General features: G+C 41.5%; 1 protein-coding gene across 2 annotated transcripts in view; it reads left to right on the top strand.

Annotated features, from left to right (window-relative positions):
* cntn3b (contactin 3b) overlaps window positions 1–25,040 on the top strand; it is a 103,013-nt gene extending 77,973 nt beyond the window's left edge. For both annotated transcript variants that reach the window (XM_077198079.1, XM_077198080.1), the window contains 10 exons: window positions 6,870–6,987; window positions 7,643–7,801; window positions 8,584–8,733; window positions 9,074–9,144; window positions 16,374–16,608; window positions 18,104–18,213; window positions 20,520–20,706; window positions 22,374–22,486; window positions 23,421–23,586; window positions 24,689–25,040. In XM_077198079.1, the coding sequence (XP_077054194.1) occupies window positions 6,870–6,987; window positions 7,643–7,801; window positions 8,584–8,733; window positions 9,074–9,144; window positions 16,374–16,608; window positions 18,104–18,213; window positions 20,520–20,706; window positions 22,374–22,486; window positions 23,421–23,586; window positions 24,689–24,783 (1,404 nt within the window). In that variant the 3' untranslated portion in view covers window positions 24,784–25,040. The remainder of the gene's footprint in view (window positions 1–6,869; window positions 6,988–7,642; window positions 7,802–8,583; window positions 8,734–9,073; window positions 9,145–16,373; window positions 16,609–18,103; window positions 18,214–20,519; window positions 20,707–22,373; window positions 22,487–23,420; window positions 23,587–24,688) is intronic.
* The last annotated feature ends 343 nt before the right edge of the window (window positions 25,041–25,383 follow it).

Here is a 25,383-nt window from a genome sequence, read left to right on the forward strand (position 1 = left end):
ACATAAGTGCTGGTCCTGTTTTGAGAGCATGGAGGGCATCAGACACGTTTATGTACAAAGTTGAGTAGTGGTCTGTGGTTTGGGGATGGTAGACCACTAGAGACATCAATGTGATATGTAGGATTTAGCTTCTATGAACTTCTGGGCATAATTTATTCAAAAGCCAGTGAGAAACACAGAGATAAATTGTGTCTGCAGTCTTAAGTATCATCATTTATTTTATTTTAAAAAATATATATATATATTTTATTTTAAATATTTTGTTATCATCTTAATAGGAAGAATAGCATTTATAAAATGTTTATTTATTTTTTTAATTGTATTATTTATTTTTAGAAAGTGAATATCGGTTCATCAAAACAATAGTATTTAATCAGAAAACCCTGTCAATTAAAGTCTTAAATTTAATTTAATTCGCTTCTTTCGCACGCTGTGTTGTCGTATGCTTAGCTGTATCTTAATTTAAACTTAAGTCTGTACTTAAAAATAAGTCTTTATGACTTATCTGCTTATGCTTATCTGGAACAATATTCACTCTCACTCACTCTGCATGTTCTTTGTTCATTTACCTGGTCCTGGCTTATGTAATTGTGGAATAATTAGTATCGTCTTACCAATTAGCCACAGTGTGTGTGTGTTTTACTGAGCTCCTGTGTGTCTGAGAGAGCGGGATCTGAGTGAATCCCTGAGGCTAGTCACCGAGGCTGTTTATGAAGGTCCGCACATATCTCAAGAGCAAAGGAGCCTTTTTAAAGAGATGGATGAGTGTCTGAGTATGCAGTAATCTGCAGATAGCATGACAGGGAACATTTTTGCACCTGCCTTTATTTTGGTGATAATTACATAATAAAATGGTAGCACATATTGTTGTTGAAAACAGGTTCCCTTTTGTTGTCACTGCGAGTTCCGTCGTGACGACGAATAGGGTTTCGCTTAGAAAGCCTATCAACTTCGAGTATACAAAACGAGCCAATGGCAAAGAAATGCCATGGGTCTGCGGAATTTGCATGGCGCATCTCTGCCCCACCTCGTGGGTATGAAAGGAGGACGCCGGCAACATGCAGATATGTTTTCGCTTCGGAGCCAAGAGTATTCATCACTCCACAAGCCATTCTGAGATCATCTCTTTTCACTCTTCGAGACGAGCTTCTCTCCAGGTGTTGCTGTGACGGCGATTCCCAGCGAGTTTCACAATGCCTGCTGATCTCTGCAGTGGTTTGCTAGTCTACCTGGTCGCTTCAGCATCTGCAGAGTTTTCCCTCTCACAAAAAGAGTTTGCATGCGGCACTTCTTTTTAATGCCCACTTTAACACAGTCATGCATTTAGTGAACTAATAGATGCAGAGTTTTTGGTCTGAGGATGGAAATTATTTTTTTGGATAAAAAAAAAAATTTAGTGCCCACAAGGGTTGAGGGTTGGAACGGGACTGACGGAGAGGACGCTGGCGCTGTCTGTTCGCCGCTTCTCCTGTCGTGCCAAAATAGTAAAGTTTTTAAGCAATCCGCGCCACCAGCCAGTGTACCTTTTAAATAACGTTACTTTCCGCGCCACCAACCAGTGTACCTTTTAAATAACGTTTACTTCCCGCACCACCGAACTGTGGACCTTTTCTGGTTAGGTATCAGGTAGCTTTCGAGTCTAGCGGTTGCCTACCTGTTGCCGCTAGCAAAACACCTGCTCGGAGTCTCCCTGGAACTGGTCATCGCCGCTGCTACCGCAGCCGGAAAAGTCTCCTCCTGGACTCAGTTTGTACCTGCCATCTTGAAGTGCATCTAGGAAGCCTGAAATCATTCATTGGCGTTGCTTTCACGCCGCCATACGCACCACCACTATGTTGAGTTATTCCGTCAACCAGCTGATGAATCTCAACAGTTTCTTCACTCCAGCGTGCACTTGCAGTGATTAAACAACTTGGATTTTTCCGCCGTCCGCGTTATATCCATAGAAGGTCCCTCAGAAAGTTTTTCTGCCCACAGACAAGTCTTACCATCCCGGCTCTCTGGTCAGCAATGTGAACTGTCGCTCCACACACACGTCATCAGAGTGCTGTCTCCCACCGGTTAAGTAGTGCGGACGTCTCCATGGCAACACCACTAAGTGCTGAATGGGAAACGTGGAGTGGACTTCAGTCTGCTACGGCCAGTGCAAAGATTTGTTGCATCATCAAGTAGCAAAATCGAACTCTTAAATGCACAGTCTATTACAAACAAATCCTGCCTCATTCATGACCATATCCTAGATAAATGTCTGGATTATATGTGCATTACAGAGACCTTGCACCTACCAAACACCTTCTCTTCTTTAAATGAGAGCTGTCCACAAGGATATAGCTATCTTCAGAAAGCTCGCAGCACAGGGCGTGGTGGCGGCCTGTCAGTCATCCATCGCATCGATCTGGAGCTATCTTTGCAACCATTACCTGAACTGTCTTCATTTGAGTGCCTTGCATTTAAATGCAAGTCCCCTTTCCCTGTGCTGTTCCTCCTCATCTCCCGACCACCAAAACCAAACCCATTATTTATCACTGAGATGTCAAATCTCCTCACAACTTTCTGCACATCCTCCGCCGATGTTATAATTTTGGGTGATATGAACATCCACGTTGACTCCCCCTCTTGCCGTTTTGCGGCTGAATTTCTACAGCTACTGGACTGTTTTAACTTAAAACAACTTGTTGCTGTCTCAACACACACCAGGGGGCATACCTTGGACCTGGTCATTACTAACTCTGCCCCTCTCACCAACCTGCAGGTGTATGACCTAGGTGTGTCTGATCACAAGGCCATTTCTATGGATTTGCCATCTCCAGCCAGCCTCTCCAAGCCTAAGCGGAACATCTGTTTCAGAAAACTAAAAAACATAAACCCAGAACTTTTGGCAGCAGACTTTCAGCATCTTTCCACACACTTTTCATCAGCCGACGAAGCAGTGGACTACTACAACAGCCATCTGAGCAGCCTCCTGGACATCCATGCCCCTGTTAAAACAAGAACAGTCACCTTCACCCGCTCAGCACCCTGGTTCACAGATGGGCTTTGTAAGATGAAGACAGCAGGGCGGGTCCTTGAGCGGCGTTTCAGAGCCTCTGGTCTCACTGTCCACAAACAAATGTATCGGGAGCAACAACAAAATATGCACAGTCCCTCAAAGAGGCAAGGTCACAGTTTTACTCCGATGCCATCAGTAACAGCCCAGGAAATTCCAAGCAGCTTTTTTTCACTATCAACCATATTCTCATACCACAATCTCCCCCACTTACTGCCACTACAGAAGAGCAGTGCAATAAACTCATGGACTTCTTCATATCAAAAACTGCACATATTCACTCTGCCCTTTCGGGTCCTCCCACCAAACAGTTCCCCCAAAATATACTGTCTCCAAACCCTTAAACTGCTTTCCCTGAGGTTTCATCCGAAGAGGTGCAGAACATCATCAGGAAGATGAAATCCTCCACTTGCCCCCTGGACCCTCTCCCGACCTCCCTGGTAAAAACCCATATCACTGTCCTAAGTCCCCTGATCACCGCTGTTATAAATAATTCTCTCCAAACTGGTCACGTTCCCCTTGTTTTAAAAAATGCCATTATCACTCCACTAATCAAAAAACCCACTCTTGATCCCGAAATCCTATCCAACTATAGGCCCATTTCTAATCTCCCCTTCATATCAAAAGTCCTTGAGAAAGCAGTTGCCACCCACCTTCAGGACCATCTCAAACATAATAACCTCTTTGAAAAATTCCAGTCGGGTTTTCGCTCCGCCCACAGCACAGAGACTGCCCTAGTCAGAGTCACAAACGACCTTCTCATATCTTCCGATGCTGGCTGTCCATCCCTCCTCATCCTCCTGGACCTTTCTGCTGCATTTGATAGTGTCGACCATGGCATTCTTTTAAACCGGCTCCACCTCACTACTGAACTAAATGACACTGCTCTCAGTTGGTTGAGATCATACCTCACAAACCGAACAGAATACATCTCCCTGTGCCACTCCAAATCAAATCCACACACAGTTACTTGTGGTGTCCCCCAGGGGTCAGTCCTTGGCCCCATCCTCTTCATCCTCTACCTCATTCCCTTGGCCACATCATCAGTCGTCACAAAATTTCATTCCACTGCTATGCCGATGAAATACAGCTTTATGTAAATGCCACAGCTGAAACCCCACCCTCACAGTCATCCACATCAAAACTCACAAATTGTAAGGAGGAGATAAAGGTATGGATGGAGCACAACTTCCTTCAACTCAATAGCTCCAAAACTGAAGCCATCCTGGTTGGCACTGCTCACCAGATCAAATCATCATCCATAACTAGCATCACATTTTCTGGCACCAAAATCCCCCTCTCACCAACAGTCACTAATTTTGGTGTAAAAATTGTCCCCCAACTCACTTTCTAAGCCCATATAAATCACCTATGCGAAACTTCTTTCTACCACCTCCGAAACATCTCAAAACTCCGCCCCATTCTCTCCCTCGCAGATGCTGAAAAGCTGGTACATGCCTTTGTCTCCTCCAGACTGGACTACTGCAACACACTTCTCATTGGGATTCCTAGAAAGAGTCTGCAGAGGCTTCAGTACTTCCAAAACTCTGCAGCTAGGATCCTGATGAGAGTGCGGAAACATGACCACATTACCCCCATTCTTCACTCACTCCACTGGTTTCCCATTTCCTCCAGGATTGAGTACAAGGATTCCCTCCTCACACATCAATGCATCCATGGACATGCCCCCCCAGCCCCCACCCCCACCTCAAAGAACTTATCAACCCACAAAACACAACCCGTTCCCTCCGCTCAACTCACTCAAACCTCCTTCACATACCAAGGACCAAACTTAGGAAAATGGGAGATAGGGCCTTTTGTGCTGCTGCCCCACGTCTGTGGAATGCCCTCCCTGACACCTTGAGGGCACCTCAATCCACTGTCTGTTTTAAAAAAGGCCTTAAGACATTTCTTTTTAGCAAAGCTTTTGATACCTTTTAGATGTTTTATTTCCAAAGAACTGCTTATATTTCATTGTTTTTAACCTGTAGCACTTTGAGATCCTTCGATGAAAAGTGTGTTATAAATAAAATGTATTATTATTATTATTATTATTATTATTATTATTATTATTTTAAAGATGCATTGAAAATGCCCGTGCTCCTCTGGATGTGGTAGTCTGGTTGATTCTGCTGTTGGGCGTGAACGCTGCTCGGCGTGTTTGGGCTAAAAATAGATCACGCTCGGACGGAACTCGTAGTGACAATGAAAGGGAACGTCTCGGTTACGTATGTAACCCTCGTTCCCTGAGTAGGGAACGGAGACGTTCCGTCTTCCTGCCACTTCCGCTGTACCACGGGGATCACCTGAGTTCAGTCTTGGCTCCTCAGCGAAGAAACATATCTGCATGTTGCCGGCGTCCTCCTTTTATATCCACGAGGTGGGGCAGAGTTGCGCCATGCAAATTCTGCAGACCCATGGCATTTCTTTGCCATTGGCTTGTTTTGTATACTCGAAGTTGTTAGGCCTTCTAAGCGAAACCGCATTCGTCGTCACGACGGAACGTCTCCGTTCCCTACTCAGGGAACGAGGGTTACATACTTAACCGAGATGTTCTTTGTTACACAAGCTAAAATATCTCTGCAGTTGCAGAGTTGCAGTTGCAATGTCCCAAATATGTGTGTGAGGCATATCTGGTTTGTTGGATGACTGTGTAAACAGTAAAAATCACTGAATGTGACATTTACAATTCTGATCTGGTCCACTTACGTATGTGGGAATAAATCTGAAAAAAAAATTGTGGTTTGACTTTAGTGTGAAAACTTTGCTCATGCATCTTATTTGTTATTTTATTTTAGTTTTTCATCAATCTAATGCCAATTTCAACTTTATTGTATGCTTGATTTACCTTTGGTATGAATCATAAAATAATTTATATTGAATCCTGTTTAATTTGTAGGACCTGAAGACTAAACATTTACTGTTTATGTAAAAAAAAAACTTTTTTTAATTTTCCTAATAATTGCATAATGTATTTTGTGAAGTCAAAGTATGTTTGTACATGTGTGCTGAGCAGAGGTATGGGGTGAGCTATATTTTACAAATAAGTATGTGTGCAACGTTCACTGAGCAGAGATTTTCCAATGATGACGATACTTCAAATGTGTACAGTTGGCATGTTCTTTACAAGGAAAATAATGTTTTTCAACTGATGCAGATGTACCAAGAATGTATACACCGAGAGATAGTTTCTTAATATGGAAAGTGGATTGTTCCATGTGTAAGTTTGAGGTATACGTCTCATTTTTAAACACAAGCAACATGTTTTTCTACCTTACCAGGAAGTTGAAAGTTGCTCAGTGGTGTATATAAGCTCAATCTTACTGTACTGCGGCAGAGAAACACCGGGAATACATAGACCTAGCACGAATACAACATCTTCTCAAGTTTCTCTCATATGCTGACACGTGTGTAGAATATCTTGGCAAGATAACTGGTGTCCGGTTCCGTGAATCAAATAATAGCGGGTAAAAAGGCTTAATTCCAAGTCTACAGTGCCTGTTTGCGTCTCCCTTTCTCTCATTTTTGGAAATAGTACCAGAATTTAATGGCACGAGCCAAAAATTACAGTGCTTGAGGTTTTGTGTTGATTCATAAATATACCCAGACAGCAACACAGTGTCAGCCCAGATCTGGCCCACATCTGGTACGTGTTGATTCCATGACCAACTCTGTATTGCTGCCTGGGTATTATGAATGAATTAATAATCACACTTATTATAAAACTAGTGCATTAGAGATAGGGTTTGGTGTCTTGTGCTGTAACAACATGATCAATTATTAAAGCAGTAATCTTTATGTTGTGTTTCCACTTTTCCAACAGAGCTTTTCTGGTGATCTTATGATTCGAAACATCCAGCTTAATCATGGTGGGAAATACGTTTGCCTTGTTGATACAGATGTAGAGAGTTTGTCTGCTGACGCAATATTAGTTGTTAAAGGTAGGAACAAATTGTCTTCGGTTTATGTCTACATGCACAATATTTGCCTTCTTCCACAGTGAAGAGCTTCCTGCGAGGTGTGTATTTCAATAAAAGGGCACTGCTAATGTAGCAAGACTCCAGAGAGTGCTAAATGTGTCACTTGGGATGTTTTATGGGGCCTCGTCTTTGCTGCTGCGTTTTTGTGAGTCACATTGGTATTCATGGTCATTACACATCACAGTTCTGTCCCAGGTGTTTGGAGAGGAGCTGTTTATCATAGAGGATGTCTTTAATTGGCTCATTTACACATCGGCTAAGCAGCACGACAGGCCCCAGAATGCAGTGCAAATAAAGAGAAAACATTTAAATGGCAGCGAGTTATTTGGAGCAGAAATGTGAATCATTTAGTTGCGCATATACAAGTGTACACACATACACACAACTTGTTGCCCTTGCTAAAACTGATGCAAGCATACACAAGCACAAGCTTGCCATGTCTAACACCTTAGAACACACACTCCTAAACAATAGTCTTCCTCTAATCAGAGTGAGGCAGTTTCCAAGTCATCAATATGCACAGTGCATGGGCCAAATGTAACATTTGAGCAGGTGTGAAGTATAATCAAATGCTCTTAATTAATTCAATTCCTTATGGACTATGCGATTGAGTCAGGCCCCCCCAGCCCCCCAGACTTGGTTGTGGTGGAGGAGGTCACAGACAGCACGGCCCAGCTGTCCTGGAGCCCAGGCCAGGACAACGGAAGTCCCATAACAGGATATGTCATCCAGGGCAGGACTCCCTTTACTGTCGGCTGGCAAGCTGTCGACACAGGTACATTGCCCATCTCAGACACATGCCATTGTGTTTGTCTGTACATGAAAATAATGTAATGTAAATAATGTAAAAATAAATAAATAAATAAATAACACAATCTCAATGAAAAAGCTGAATTATGATTTTATAGAGTTATATATATTTATATGTATATATATGTATATATATATATATATATATATATATATATATATATATATATATACACACACACACATATATATATATATATATATATATATATAAAGCCTAAAATGTATGTAATATTAGTTTTTAGTATATTTGTTTTCAATGGAAGCTTGTTTCTGCCACAGAATAAAAAAGAAAAAGGTAATTGCAACTTTTTATCTTGCAATTCTGACTTTTTTCTCAGAATTGCATGATATAAACTTGCAATTGTGAGTTATAAAGTCAGAATTGTGAGATAAATCAATAGGATTAAATATAAATTTTATGAAAGTCAGAATTGTGAAATATAATCTCGCAAGTGCGAGAAAAAGGTGAGGATTGAAAGTTTATATCTCGCAATTCTGACTTTATAACAACCAATTGTGACTTGAGAATTTATATCACGCAATTCTGAGAAAAAAAGTCAGAATTGTTAGATAAAAACTCATAATACTTTTGTAATAAGTTAATTTTTTACTAAGTGGTGGAAACAAGCCTCCATCATTTTTTTATTTAGTTTTAATTTTTAATTTTAATTTTTCTGTTTTAATTTTAGTGCTTAAACTTGAAAATTGTTTTAAGTTAGTTGCTACTGTTCTTCTTATGCTTAGTTCCTGAGGTGATCAATGGGAATACTTTGACTGCAACCGTTGTGGGTTTAAACGCCTGGGTGGAATATGAGTTCAGAGTGCTGGCCAGTAACAGTGTCGGCATGGGAGAGCCCAGTCCCCCATCTACCAAGATCAGAACAGAAGATGCTGGTGAGTATGCTAGTGTGAGACTCCACTGGATCTCTTTCTTTTTCAGACAGGCAATAAAATTGAAAGCACTGGAGCAAACTATACATTCTCAATTCTCCTGTCATCCGTCACATCCATCACTTTTACTTCACATACAACACTCAAACCTATGCATTCTTTTATTCACAAATTTCTAAAGGGGGTGGTTTAAAGAGGGTAGAACCTATGTGAGAGTGATAGTTTACAGTCTTAATTTGATGAAAATTTAAATACACTTTTAATGCTCAAACTTGCAATGAAAAATCCCAATCAGAGCTCTGCCGGCAGCTTTTTAATCTCTTCTTTGGGTTTTTGCCCGCAGTACCTGACACGGCTCCCACTGATGTTGGAGGCGGAGGAGGTACCAAATCGGAATTAGTGATAACATGGGAGGTAAGTCATTTGTCAGATTTTACTGCTAGCTCAGCCAGCCTGGGCTAAATGCCGGTGCTTAATTGTGTAGAATGAAATGTAGCCATTTTATGATCGTTGTAGCCCTCCCTCCTGCCCTCTGGACTCCAGACTTTACTACTTCTCCAAATGGAAGTCAACTCAGGACCAGAGAGTTTCTTAGAAGTTTATTTCACTCACAAATAGGCTTGATTCTGTTCAGATACATAATGGAAGAAGAAGTAAGGGCTTAGCAAGGGAAAATTCTAACATTCTTTTGCTGTTGGGTATAAGAAATTCTGCAGAAATTTGACTTTCAAAGCCTTTTGTGAACTGTAGCAGTGATTTAGTGCATTTAAGCTAACCTAAAAACTAACACATGTCGGAGGGCCATTTTTGCATACTATTCTGTAACTGTCCTGGTTCAGAAGTGAGTGGAGTGGCACAATAGTAATTTCAGCAAAAGTGGAGTAATAAAAACAGTAAAAGACATTTGAAATGCTGCTTATTCAACAATGGTTAGATGTCTTACTTGATTTGATTAATTACCTTTCAAAAGTTCAGAAATATATTTTTTAAAGAAATAAATTAATAAATACTTTTATTCAGCAAGGATGCATTAAATTGATCAAAAGTGACTAATAAATTCATAATGTTAAACAATTATGTTTCAAATAAATGCTGAGCTTTCTAATCAACAAATAACACTAAACAAATGTATCACAGTTTCCACAAAAATATTAAGCAGCACAACTGTTTTCAACATTGTTTATAATAAGAAATGTTATCTTGAGCAGCAAATCAGGATAATATAATTATTTTTTAAAGGATCATGTGACACTGAAGACTGGATAAATGATGCTGAAAATTCACAGGAATAAATTATATTTTAATTGAACTAGAAAACGTCCTTGGGTTACGACTGTAACCCTTGTTCCCTGAGAAAGGGAACGAGGACTGCGTCGAATGACACTTTGGGGGAACACCACTCAGCGTAGCGTCTCTGAAGCATGAATGAAACTAAGTCAATCTCTGATTGGTGTTGCGTCATGACGTAATGAGTGACGGCATACAAGCGGAAGCTATAAAGGACGCCGGCACACATGAGATGTCAGCTTCTGTGATGAAGCAAGTCGCTCCCAGGCAGGGGAAGGCTTGGCGAAAGGACGCAGTCCTCGTTCCCTTTCTCAGGGAACAAGGGTTACAGTCGTAACCCGAGGACGTTCCCTTTCTAGGGAACTCGGACTGCATCGAATGACACTTTGGAGGAACGAGTACCCACTATGCCACAACGCGCCCTGCCTGTCCTAGTGTGAAGCTGCTCACAGGCACACTTAGGACGAGAGCACGAGAGTGCCAGGCGTAGAAGGGATGCCCAGACTGTAAACCTAATAACGGTGTGGGGGGTGGCCCATCCTGCTGCATCACAGACCTCTTGGATTGGGGCCCTCGAGAGGAAGGCTCTAGAGGACGCCATGCCTCTGGTTGAATGAGCCCTCACGGCCAAAGGTGACGGCAGGTTGCGCACCTGGTAGGCCAAGGAAATAGCATGGACTATCCAGTTGCTGATGGTCTGTTTGGAGGCGGGAAGACCCTTCTTGGGCGACCCAAAACACACCAGCAACTGATCTGACTGCCGCCATGAAGAGGACCTCAGAATGTAAATTTTTAGAGCTCTGACAGGGCAGAGCAGATGAAGTCTCTCCTCATCCGCCGTCACGTGAGGTGGAGGATGAAAAGCCTGCAGAACCTAGGATGTAGGATGGCTTTAATGTCGCCTGGAACAAACTCCAGGCACCCGTTAGATATAGAGAGCACCTGGAGATCTCCTACCCTCCTCAGAGAAGTAATGGCCAACAGAAAAACCACCTTCAGGGAAAGGTTCTTGTCCTCAGCCGACTCCAATGGTTCGAAGGGGGCCTCGGCCAGCCCTTCGAGAACCACTGCCAGGTCAAGTCAAGTCAAGTCAAGTCACCTTTATTTATATAGCGCTTTTTACAATACAGATTGTATCAAAGCAGCTTCACAGTGATAACATGAAAATAATATAACAGAGTTTGTTTCTAAAAGAAAATTGCGTCAACGTCCACCTTAAGTAAGGCAGATCAATAATATTATTGAAAATTAAATGTCCCCAACTAAGCAAGCCAAAAGACAAGGCAACAGTGGCAAGGAACCAAAACTCCATCAGGTGACAGAATGGAGAAAAAAACCTTGGGAGAAACCAGACTCAGTCGGAGGGCCAGTTCTCCTCTGGCCAACGAAGGAACAGTGCATGATTTATGATTCGGGCAGCATTACAAGTCAGATTGGATCGGAACATTTAGAATATTTATCCATTTCCATCTTTTGGAAGTCCAAGTAATCACGCCGGTGTTGAGACGAGTTGTTGAGGATCAGTGCCGTCCACCATAGAGGGTCCATATCGCCGGTGTTGAGTCGTCTCTTCACAGGCTTTGTGATTGGGGTATCTGAAGTCTCCGTGAAAGGCTGGATACAAACTGGAGCTGACGAACGCCGTTTTTCTCGGGACTCGCGTCCCGAGATAACAGCAGAAAAGCAAAAAGGGAAAATAATTAGCGTAGCTGCTGTTCATAATGATTTCCATAACACGGGCGTAAATGATAAAAAACATGAAGACAGTGATTCTTGCGTCCCAGAGTCCCCCCCCTCCGTCCCCCACTCAACTCAGCCCTGCTTACTGACCTCTACATCCCTCCTGCTGCAGAGACCCAACCACAATCTCACAATCTCCAATCTCCAATCTCCCATGTGGGAACCCTGGAACGAGCCGCAGGTCACATCCTCCAAGCCCCACGGAGGAAACGTACGACCAACTGCTGTCTCCCCAGAGGCCCATCACCCAGAGGAGCGTGGAAAGCCGCAATGGCAGCCACGTACACCTTGAGTGTGGACGGGGTAAGACCAGCTGAAAAGCGATCTTGGAGGAACTCCAGAACTGAAGCCACTGGGCAGTTAACTGGATCCACCTCACGCCCTCTACACCAATTGGTAAAGACATTCCACTTTAAGCCGTACAATTTCCTCGTGTAGGGAGCTCTAGAGCTGAGTATGGTCTCCACTACTCCAGCTGATAGGCCGGCCTCTAGGTACTGTGCCCCCTCATTGGTCAGACCCACAGCTTCCATAGCTCGGGCCGAGGGTGAAATATTTGAGCCCTCTGCCTGTGTCAGCAGGTCCCTCCTGAGGGGAATCTCCCACGGATGGCCGTCTAGGAGCGATACAATGTCTGAGAACCATACTCGGGCCGGCCACAACGGGGCTACCAGCAGTAGACTGATCCCGTCGCGACGGACCCTCTCTAGAACTCCCGGGAGCAGAGCGATCGGGGGAAATGCATACAGACGCAGCCTCGGCCACGTCTGCACCATGGCATCCAACCCCAGCGGGGCTGGATGAGTGAGGGAAAACCACAGTGGACAGTGGGTCGTCTCTCGAGATGCAAATAGGTCCACTTCCACTGGGCCGAACCTCTGAGATATTGACTCCACCACCTCGGGGTGAAGTCTCCATTCCCCGGGCCTCAGCCCCTGTCTCGACAGGATGTCTGCTATCTGATTTTGACTCTCTCGGATGTTTGTTGCTCTTAGAGATAACAGCTTCCCCAGGGACCACAGGAGGATCTGATGCGCCAGTCTGCATAGCGGGAGAGACCTCAGACCCCCATGATGGCTTATATAGGCCACAACCGACATATTGTCTGACCTCACAAGGACATGATGACCTTTGAGGTCCGGCAGGAAGCTCCTCAGAGCTCGGAGCACCGCCAACATCTCCAGGCAGTTTATGTGCCAGGAGGAATGATGGTCCTGCCATAGGCCTGTCGTAAAGCGGCCGTCCATGACCGCGCCCCAGCCCGTGAGGGAGGCGTCTGTCGAAACGGTTTTCCGGCGACATGACGCTCCCAACACTGGACCTTGGGACAGAAACCAAGCTTTTTTCCACTTAGATAGGGAACGAAGGCATCTGCGCGTTACCCTGATCATGCGGAACGGGTTCCCCCTCGGGGAGAACCCCTTGGTTTTCAACCACCACTGGAGGGCCCTCATGTGCAGCAGGCCAAATGGAATAATGTTGGACGCTGCTGCCATGAGCCCCAACACTCTATGAAAATGTTTCACAGTAATGGCTTGGCCTAGCTTTATCCTGGACACTGTGGCCAGAATGGACTCGATTCGTGCAGGAGACAATCTTGCCGCATCGTGACCGAGTCCCACACCACTCCCAGGAACGTGGTTCTCTGGGCTGGTGTCAACACGCTCTTTTTCGTGTTGAGTCTCAACCCCAGGCTTTGAATGTGGGCGAGGACGACATCTCGATGCCGAACCGCCAGCTCTTGTGACTGGGCCAGAATCAGCCAGTCGTCGATATAATTGAGCACCCTGATGCCCTGGAGCCTCAGCGGTGCTAGAGCTGCATCCATGCATTTGGTAAATGTGAGTGGGGAGAGAGCTAGGCCGAACGGAAGAACCCGATATTGGTACGCTTCGCCCCCGAAAGCGAACCTCAGGAACTTCCTGTGAGATGGAAGGATGGATATGTGGAAGTATGCGTCCTTTAGATCTATCGTGACAAACTAATCTTCGGATTGAATTTGACTCACGATTGTGGGAATAGTGAGCATCTTGAACCTGAATCTCCTCAGAGAAAGATTCAAGTGTCTGGGATCTATTATTGGACGCAATCCCCCACCCTTTTTGTGAACTATAAAGTAGCGGCTGTAAAACCCGGACTCCCTGTCCGGTGGAGGAATACGTTCTATAGCCTCCTTTACCAGCAAGGAGTTTACTTCCTGTTCCAATACCCGACCCTGCACTGGGTCGACTGCAGTCCAGACCACCCCGTTGAACCTTGGTGGGCGTAAACCGAACTGCAGCCTGTATCCCTCTTGAATAGTGCGCAGGACCCAAGGCGAAATATTCGTGAGATTTTTCCATGCATCGAAATATTTTCTCGAGCCTGGCTTCGGGTACCAATCGAAATTCGTTCTCGACCCCCTGAAGCGGATCCCCGGCAGTGTTCGACCGAAAAGGATTCTCGATGGGCGGACGCGATTGCTGCCTGGCCGCAAGCCTGTGGGGCGGAGAGTGCAGTGCGCGTTCGCTGGAAACCGATGCGTCCCGAAGCGCACTTGGCGGCGGGAAGTCGACACCTAGGCTGGCTAGGACCTCTTGGACGAAGCCTTTTTCGCCTGAGAGCGTCGTCTATTCCCCCAGGCTCCTTGAGGAGGGGCTCTAGACGCAACGCTCTCTTTCTGCGCCTGTCTATAGGCGGAGGAGCTGGTAGCTGGCTGCGGCTGCCCACTGGGGGCAGGCTTCTTGGATTTGGAGCGGCGTGGGAGGTACTGCTTGAAGGCTGCAGATTGCTTTTTCACCTCCTGAAACCTGTCGACGACTGTATTTACGGCATCGCGAACAGGCCAGAAATCGGGGCATCAAGGAGAAAAGCCCTGTCCTTTTCCTTGATCCCCGACAGATTTAACCATAAATGTCTCTCTGAGACCACCATAGCTGCCATGGAGCGGCCGATGGCACGGGCCGTCTCCTTGGTGACTCGGAGAGATAAATCTGCAGCCTTCCTCAACTCCGCTGCATCTTCTGGAGTTGGTCCCTCGCCCTCATCAATATCCTTAAGAAGGTCGGCCTGGTAAGCTTGTAACACTGCCATAGTGTGTAACAAGCACCAGCCCGACCCGCAGCCATATAAGCCCTGCCCACCAAGGAAGATGTATCCCTACACGGCTTAGTGGGCAGCACCGGGGCTTTTAGGGACGATGCCGATTCAGGTGATTAATAGGTGGCTAATGGTTGTTCCACCTTTGGCATCGTCCCATAACCTTTCTCTCGCGCCCCCAAAATATTACTATAATTAAGGACAGGGGGGTTGGACACGCGCGAGGAATGTGGTTTATTCCACGATTTACACAACTCGTTGTGTAAATCGGGAAAGAAAGTCAAGCCCCGGTGTTGAGGTTGCTCTCTGTGCTGCAGGAAGCGCTCGTCTAATTTGCTTTTCACGAGCGCTTCCTGCCTCTCATGTGGCCAACTGATATTAAGACGGGCCACAGCACGAGAGACATCCTCTACCAGCTCCTCATATGTGGGGACATGGGGTGGCGAGTCATCCCCAAAATCTCCGCCCTCGATGCTGAGCACGTCTACTTCCTCGGGAAGCAGACAGCTCAAACATCGGGTCCTCCACTTGTGCGGAAGAAGGCGCGGGGCGGACTTCTGCGCGAGGTGGGAGAACATCAGAACTGACAGAGGAATCCCGAGAATGTGCCTCGGTATTCTCGAGATCCCCTGTCAGATCCATTTGCGAGCCCCATGAAGAGCGTTGCCGCGCTGCCTCAGCAAACGCGGGTCCCGCACCAGGAGGCTCGCGAGCCTGACCATCCTCGTTAAAAATGGCCAGGCGGGAGCTCAGCACACGGATTGGACGTTTTTCACAATCCTCGCAAGCAGCCCCCTCGAGCTGCCCGCGCGTGCTGCACTCCCAAACAATGTGTGCACAAACGATGTGTGTCCCCACCCGTGATATAACGAGGGCAGGGATGTACACACCGCGTGAAACTCGCTTGGCTCGCCATAATATATATATATATATATATATTTGAAATGCTTGTGACAGACAACACCAAATAAGACAGACAAGTCAAACAGAGAGCGCTTGCTGAAGAACAGAAAGCTGACATCTCATGTGTGCCGGCATCCTTTATAGCTTCCGCTTGTATGGCGTCACTCATTACGTCATGACGCAACACCAATCAGAGATGGGCTTAGTTTCATTCATGCTTCAGAGACGCTACACTGAGGGGCGTTCCCCCAAAGTGTCATTCGACAAAGTCCGAGTTCCCTCGAAAGGGAACAGATATTAAATTAACAAAATGAAGCCTTGGTGAAAACAAAAGACTTTCAAATCCATTAAAAAACTTACCAACCCCAAACTTTTGAACAGCAGTGTATGTACAAAGTATTGTTTTTTTTAAAACATATTTATTACCATATCGCTTTTTTTAGGTGAGTTAAGTCCTTTAAATGTTCCATATAGTCTCTCTATGAGTTTATGAAACTTGCATGCATAACAATAAAAAAAAAGACAGAAAGAAAGCGGCCTTTAAACTATAGTGCTAATAAAGCCCCATGTGAGTCAGTTGGTGTGTTGACCTCAATTTGTTTTAATATCACTATAGTTTTGTGTTCCACTTTAAGCCTGTTCCAGAGGAGTTGCAGAACGGAGAGGGCTTTGGTTATATCATTGCTTTCCGGCCAGTGGGCATGGTCACTTGGACCCGCGCCGTGATCTCAGCACCCAGTGTCACCCGCTACGTTTTCCGCAATGACACCATTCCACCATTCTCGCCATTCAATGTCAAAGTGGGGGCGTTCAACAACCGCGGAGAAGGACCTTTCAGCACTATTGCAACAGTGTTCTCCGCAGAAGAAGGTAGAGCTGGATTTATGTACATCAACACTCACAAACACATGTGCATAGAATAACTTTCTTAACCTTATTTTTTTTTTACAAATTTGAAGTGATAAAAACAACTGGTAATTACTTATAAGGTAATTCAATCATATATTTATGACTGATAACAATGTGATGGCCGGTATTATAATTTTTATTTTTTTTACAGAGAGTTTACATTACATAGAATTTACTTACAGGGGTTATATAATGCCCTTTTCACAAGATGTAAAATAAGTCTCTGATGTCCTCAGAGTGTGTATGTGAAGTTTTAGCTCAAAATACTCCACAGATATTTTTGATAGCATGTTAAAATTGTCACTTTTTTGGGAGTGAGCAAAAACACGTTGTTTTGTGTGTGTCCCTTTAAATGCAATTGAGCTGCTGCTCCCGGCACAGAGGAGGGAGCTTTAAGAGCTTGGGTGTTAGCAGCTCTGATAACCTCACACAGACATGCACTGAAAATTTCAAAACACTTTTAGCCTTCTATGTTCAAAACGGAGTCAGACAAAGATGGAGAGACTCAAGAAAAAGTGACAACATGTAGAATGCAACTGGACATTTCTGAATGGTTAGTTGATGAATTTATGTAGCTGATGTGGAGTTAACTATCTTCTAGTCATTTATTAGCATATTCTGTCATGATAATCTATAAATCCCATTCCCGGGGGCAGGGTTTTGTAAATTTTAGAGTTAGTGATGTCATTAACATCACTAACAAACAGCCGTTTCTTGTAGTCCTTAAAAAGTGATTTCTGTTAAAGAAAATATCTCCCTGATATTGAGGGAGACTGACACACTGACTAAAGTTAAAAAAGTGAAATCATAATCAACCACCCCTTTAAGGTAAAATCATATATTGAAAGTGTGGCACATTAATAGTACTATTTACTATAGAAAATAATAGCAAAATTGATCAATTAGCCCAAATCGCTAGTCCTACGTATAAGCCTCATAGTCCAATCCCTGATGTTTGCTGCTTTCAATACTGGCCTATTCAACAGAAAATATTAATATAGGCCAGTCAACGATACATTGTGTGGGCCTGTGGAGCTAAAATATTAGGAACACATTCCGACTCAGCAATAGTCCCTTCACGTTCTCAAACACTCTCTATTCCCTCCCTTCACGCATACAGGTGTGACCTTGAATGAGAATAATGGAATAAGTTGATTGAGACAGCTTTCGCCCCTCCTCCCTCGTTCAAGCTGCGAATGACAACCTTATATTAGTTATTGCTGCTATAGGTTACAACAAATCCTGCTAGACACTTACAGGCCTATTCATCTGCTAGAGTGTTAATTGAATTTTCCCAGCAGATTGTCTCCTTCTCTGTCAGTCACAGTTCCCATTAAAATGAAGTAAGGCCTCTCTCAGGTGAGACCAGGGCTTTATTCTCTGACTTAATCCAATTTTACCTTGTTGGCTTTGGAAAGCTTTTTGAATAAGTCAACATTTCTCTGTTCCTTCGCAGTGCCGAGCGTACCGCCAGAAAGGGTGTCAGCAAAAAGTCTGTCGGCGGCCGACATCGAAGTTACCTGGGAGCCGATTCCGGTCACCCCTGAAAGAGTTCTTGGATATGAGGTTTGGCTCAATTGTCTTGCCGTACACGGTAACGTTAAATGTCATGTTTTTTCCAGTAATGATGCAATCCAGATCTCAAGCAATTATTAAAAGTGCTTCTTACCTCTCCCATCCCACCTCAAACATCGAGAATGCCAGTGTTTAGACTGCACTTTGTTAAATATCTGCGTCTCTCAGAAGCTGGATGAAAGCTCTCCGCTGGCCTTTCAAGAATGCAAAGAGAGTCTTGCTTTCTCACAAGCCACTCTCTCCATCTCTGTCACCCCTGCCCTGAGGCACAAAACAGCCACGTTGCCATGGTAGCTGCCGTATTGTCTGGAAAGAATAGAACTATCATGTCACTGGATTCTAAATGAGGGGGAAAAAAGAAAACTTTCTAGGTTTTATTTTTGTCTCGTCTTTGGTTAGCAAGGACTGAAAGACCAAATCAAAGCAGCATGGATCAAGGAACTGCGCTGTATGCCGTATATACCATTTATTTGTGCTCAAGGTCCTTTGAAGCACCTGCAATATTTGAAATGGAAAATTCCTGTTTAAACCATCACTTCATTTCCTCTTTCACAAAACCAAACAGTGAGCTCAAAAAGTCTGAGACCACTAATCCAAATGCATCTATTTTGCATTTTTCTAAATTATTGCTTCTTTTCGATTCATCACTTCATTATTTTCAGTCAAACCCACAGGAAGCTGAATTTTAATTAAATTTGGAATAATTTAAATAAGAATTTAATTTGCAAACTTTGATTTACTTTGAATTGCAAATCAAGTAATTCAACACAGGTAATGCATTCTGGGAAAGTGTTCGTCTTCCATGATCTACAAAAGTTTATGAAATATGATAAAATATATACCGGTACTCCAAACTGAGTTCAGTTTTTAAAAAGAAATTCATTATTTTTTTAAGCATGTGTGCATTGAATTGATCAAAAGTGACAGTCAAGACTTTTACTTTGTTACAAAACAATATATAATGCTGTTCGTTTAAACATTCTATTCATCGAAGAGTCCTGAAAAACTGTTTTCATAAAAAGATTAAGTGATTTCAACATTGATAATAATAAGAAATATTTCTTAAGCACCAAATCATCATATCAGAATCATACAGAATACATACATTATATAATAACTATTCTGAAGGATCATGTGACACTGAAGACTGGAGTAATGATGCTGAAAATTCAGCTCCGTCAAGGAATATATTACAGTTTCTAATAGAAAACTGTTATTTTAAATTGTAATAATATTTAACAATATTTATTTTTTCTGTATTATTAATAAAATAATCTGGAGATACTCTTCTTTCTAAAATATTTTAAAATATTACTGTCTCCCAACTTTTGAACAGTAAACAAAAATGTCTATACTGTGGGTAGCATTTCAAAAGTATGTCTGTCTAACTATCTGTTAGAAAAATACAGTCACATGACTTTCTTTGAATTTGTTGATTTCTACTTCCTTACATTCAATTTTGAATTAAAATTCTGCAACATGTTTGCTGTCTCAGTTAAAATGTAGGAACTGAATTGGAATGAAAGGATTCATTCAGGATTCTCAATTCAAGTCTGAATGACGCACAATCCTGCTGTATGGACAACATACTTCTAGTAGAAAAGTAGAAAATAAATATTTTAGAAATATTCCTCCCTTGACTGGATCTCATTATTATCTAATCAAAGACTTAATGTCTCAATATAGATATTACATAGAACTCAGGGTTAATAATTGATTATTTCATTTCCGCTATCTAATTGTTTTTCACCTAGCACACACTGCTAAAAGTTAATTGAAATTTCATATCCTTAAGGGAATCTCCATACGATTTTACAAAAATATCATATTACCAGATAGCCAGAGATGTTCACAAGCTTGTAAGCTGCAGAAAAGACACAAATGATGAGCTGAATGAAGTGAATGTAAAGTCAAATATCGTGAAATCTTGTAAAACCATGTCATGTTGAAAGACTCATCAGAAATCTCATGCCAAGTGTAATGTCTGTAATGCATTTTGTGCATATCATGTCTCACCTTCTTTGGCAGCAGATTAAAAAATTGTGACATTTACTTTGTATATTATCCTGATATTTAACACTGTAAATCCAGTTAACATATTTCAGTTTATCCGTTTTTTAGTTAAATGAAAATGCCAAAAACTCTTATCTGCGTAGTAGCACTTTGTGAAAAATCTGCAATGTTTAGGGTCACAGTGGGTTGCAAGAGTGAGTAATTGTATTGGCAGAGAGCTATTTACATGTAAAAACATAGTCAAGGATATATAAAATACCCTTGTTGTGTGTCCTGGCGAACAGGTGGTGTACTGGGAAGATGACACCAAGCCGGATACAGTGGGTAAAGTGCGGATCACTGGAAACTACACAGCAGTGAATGTCAGCGGCCTGCAGGGGACAACTCAGTATTATTTAGCGGTGTGTGCCTTCAATACTGCAGGAACTGGCCCCCAGTCCGTACCTGTCAATGTTACCACCAAAAAACCATGTGAGTCCATTTTTCGACATTTATTCAATGTACGGGTTTTTAATTGGAAGATATTGGTAAAATATTCTTTGTTGGATGTAAGAAGAAGGTTCAATGGAAGCCTGTTTCGATCTCAGAATAAAAATAATAGTCACACTTCAGTTCAGGGTCCAATTCTCACTATTTACTAACTATGATCTACAACTTTTACCTCAATGAACTCCTAATAAGTGCTTATTAATAGTTAGTAAGGTAGTTGTTCAGTTTAGGTAGTGGGTATGATTAAGTGAAGTAGAATGTGTTCATGCAGAATAAGGCATTAATATGTGCTTTATAAGTACTAATAAAAGAGCCAATAGTAGCATGCATGCTAATAAGCAGCTAGTTAATAGTGAGAATTTGACCCTAAACTAAAGTGTTACCAAAATAATAAAGGACCAAATAAAATCAATTCTGTTTTAGATTCATTTAGAGACAGAAAATTTGCAGACATCCACCTTTTAATCTCCCCGAGACACTCCTCCAGCTTACCTACAGCAGCAGGGACAGTTGGTTTTAAGGGTAGATATAACTGGGTGTCGTCTGCATAGCAATGAAAGGAAATCTCATATTTCCTCATAATCTGACCTAACGGAAGCATGTAAAGTGAGAAAAAAACTGGCGCCAAAATGGATCCTTGTGGAATACCGCATGACAAAGACGCAGATTTTGAAGTACATTCTCCCATTTGTACTGCAAAAGTTCTGTTTTGAAAATAAGACTTAATCCAATTTAAAACATTACCTCGAATACCTACATAATTTTCTAAGCGTGAAATTAAAATGTTATGGTCAATTGTGTCAAACGCTGCAGTAAGATCTAATAATAGAAGTACTGTTGAATCACCTATGTCTGTTGCCATAAACACGTCATTAAATAGGTCCCCTTTTTTAAAACTTCTCTCAATTAACTTTTTTTATTTACTCTGCTGCAGGAATAAACTCCCATAACATTCAGCAGAGTTTTTTTTAAGGATCATCAAATCTTAAATCTTAAAGTTGTCAAAGACATTTTTGCTTGAGGCACCGAGTAGTAGATAAACTAGCAGAATTGTGCTGTGAGTTATGTCTGTGAAATATTCATAACTTATAACTTTTGGACAGATCTACAAATTGCTTGTAAATTTCTTTTGTGTTGTTGTTGAAACCGTTCACAGAAACTGCTGAGACATGACTTGAAGGTGTGTTTTTTCCCTACTGAAGGAGTTTTCAACCATCTATTTTTGTTGTAGTCAAATTAAGTCAATTCATGTTTATTTATAAATAATTTAAAAGCAGCAGAAATTGACCCTAAAGGCTGAACAGCATATATATATATATATATATATATATATATATATATATATATATATATATATATATATATATATATATATATATATATATATATAAGACAGTATCAAACTGTAGAGGCTTAAAACCAAAATCAATTATATCTAATTAGCATGGTATGAATCACAGTTTCCAAGTCAGCCTGAGAGAAACTGTTTTAAATTAGCAATGGATTTGGGCTGAAATAACTATCGCTGCTGACGGTACTAATGTGCTTGTCAAACATTTCATGTCATGTCATTGAATGCAATAACACAATTGCACATAACCTTTTCTTTCTTCTTCTATCCATATCTTTCACACACACGCAAACCTCAGCGCCTGGACAGCCTCCTCAGAATGTGGAGTGGAATCTGATTGGCTCTCAGCTTTTGCTTCAGTGGGATCCCGTCATTGCTCTCGAAACTGAATCTGAGGTCACCGGATACATAGTGAGTGACATTATCTCTGCACCTGGAAAATGCATTCGGATGTTTTATGAGAGTTTTACTGGAGGTAATTCTTTGTTTTTCCTTTAGCATGCAGGCATATCCATTGCTACATTGTGAGCCAAACAATGATGGCAGGAACTACAATGCATTATTGCGTCTGATACTATTGATATACATAATAAGGGTTGTCGGGTGCAATAATTTAGCTACAAAGATATGGCAGTTACATGCCTGAAACCCATTCATTTGTGTGTTTTTATAGATAAGGGCACAGCATATGCTATTTCATGTCTCGTTCCACCTCTCTCTTAATTACACATGCATGCAATTAACAGCTCTCACAGTACTAATTTCCCCACAAGGGAAAACAGTCATGAAGCTCAGGGGAAAGTATTTGCCATTAGCATCAGTAAACATTATCTAGAAAAACAGAGCATCACCTATGTTTAACTCCTTTCATGGCAAACATCACTGCTATTGCTTATACTTAGGAATAGAGATTTTAATTAACCACTTTCTCTTAATCTTAAACTGCTACAGACATGAATGATGCCTCAAATCATGCAGCTTTTTGAGAAGAGGTTATTATGTTATTATTTTTCAAAGCGATCTGACTTGGGTCAGTTTATAAAATAGGCTTGTATTGAAGGAGGAACGTGATTCATTCCAGTTTTTATTAGAGCTGTCAGTGTGATGTATTAATTCAGTGCAATTAATAAAAACTTAATAATAATAAGCACTTTTACAAGTCAGGTATGTCTATTATAATGCCACTATAATGTAATGTCTTAAAATTATATACATTTGGGGGATTTCAATAGATCTAATTGATGAACATAACTTAATTCTTATTTTTATTTTTTTAATGATTAAGGGCCCTAGTTTTAATTCTTTTGAATGAAACTTTGATTGATTGGGGTGCCATCATCCACAGGTGCTGTACAGAAGACACCGGAATAACGACATGTACTCTGTCATCACCAACAAAACCTCGGTGGAGTTGACCCTCAATCCAAATGACAACTACGTCATTCAGATCAAGACCCTCAGTGAAGGGGGCTTGGGGGAAGGAAGTGAGCCTATCCACATCCACCAACTCAGTAAGTCTCTCATTTCCTGTTGCCGTCTTTTATTTCATCTTCCGCTGGCATTGATAAGCTCTTAATGGGGATTCAGTCGGTTTGGACGCCTAAATATTTTGCTCTGTTCGCTTCAATCTTTCAGTGAGTCATAGAATCCGACCTTTTAAGAAATGCACACTCCTCTGCTATCTATCTCTGTCACTGCGAAGCCCGAGTGGCATATAAATGAGTGAGAATCACCCCCAATTCCTTCATTCTCTCAAATGGGAGGCAATCAAAACATGCTCTACTTCCCTCCCCCTTCTTACAGAGATCTGCTTACAGATTCAACCCGAGCATTATCATCACAGGATACTTTCCTCAATAATGGCTCTTTCCAAGAACAGGGTACGAATTGGTATGATGAGCATTAGAGGCAGAAATCTCGGGTTTTTAAAAAAAATTATTGTTGTGATAAGAACTATTAGAGATGCTAGATAAACTATCATCTATCTATAAATTATCATGTTCCATTTAATTAATCAAGCTCTGCTCTACCATTCTATTCAGATAGATATATATATATATATATATATATATATATATATATATATATATATATATATATATATATATATATATATATTTCCAATTATTTAAAATAATGTAAATAATTCCTGCAACAAAATATATATAGTTTTTCAATGGAAATTCGTAAACAAAAATGTACATAGTATTGTCCGTTTCATCGGTTCAATGTAAGTTAATAATAAATATAATGTTATATATGTGTGTGTGCGTGCATTTAGATATATTTTGAAAAAAAAAAAAAAAAAAAATATATATATATATATATATATATATATATATATATATAAATTCTAATATATTAATTGATATTGGCTTTGACTCCCTGAAACTGACCATTTTCTGACCATTTATTTGGAAAAGAAAAAATATATATATTTTGTTCTTGGAAATTGCCTAATAATTTAGATTGTGGAGCTTACCTTATATACAATTGCTCTTTGATTTAGGAAAGAGCTGTCTGCGAATTGAAACCACAATGCTCTGTCTGTCTTTCTCTCCTTTGGGAGGTTAAATAGTGTTTCTTAATGGTTGTGTCTGCGTTTGCTTACAGGCATGGGTGCACGTGGATCCAGAGCCGGAAGGCTGTGCACACTTTCTCTCTCTCCGCTCCTCATCTGCGCTCTGTCGACGCTCAGTGCCTCCTGATGTTCACCTCCCATGAGCACCAGACCAGGCCTCACCAAGGAAAACATACTTTCTGCTCTTTGCTTATACAAGGCTTATGTTTTTCATTACAGTCTGACTTGATGGGATTCCCCAGCTCCGGCAACATGTTTGAAAGAGCCGGATATTGAAATGTCATGGGAATCTTGGGAAATTCATCTTTAGTAAACATAGCAAAGGCCTGCACAAGAGTAATTAGGGGTTTTGGGATGGACTAGAACAAACTGCAAAAAAAAAAATTTCTTAATGAGTATTTTTTGGGGGTGTTTTTTTTCCCCCTGTCAAAATATCTAAACATCCTTAAAAAAAAGATAAACAGATAATAGTTAAAATTAACTTAAATTAAATTAACCATAAAATATTAAGACTTCTTTACAGAGAATATAGCTTTTTATATATATATATATATATATATATATAATATGTTTTATTATATTATAGGTAATTATGTTATAATATAATTAGGTAATTATAACTATATAACTAATATTATAATATACTTTTGTTTAACAAAATTATCTTGTTTTTGGAGTGTTTAGATATTTTTTATAATTGGAAAACAAGACAAACACACAGTTTAAG

Source organism: Siphateles boraxobius, unplaced genomic scaffold (assembly GCF_051911475.1).
Source record: "Siphateles boraxobius isolate OS27281-9 unplaced genomic scaffold, OSU_SipBor_1 41, whole genome shotgun sequence".
Lineage (NCBI taxonomy): Eukaryota > Metazoa > Chordata > Actinopteri > Cypriniformes > Leuciscidae > Siphateles > Siphateles boraxobius.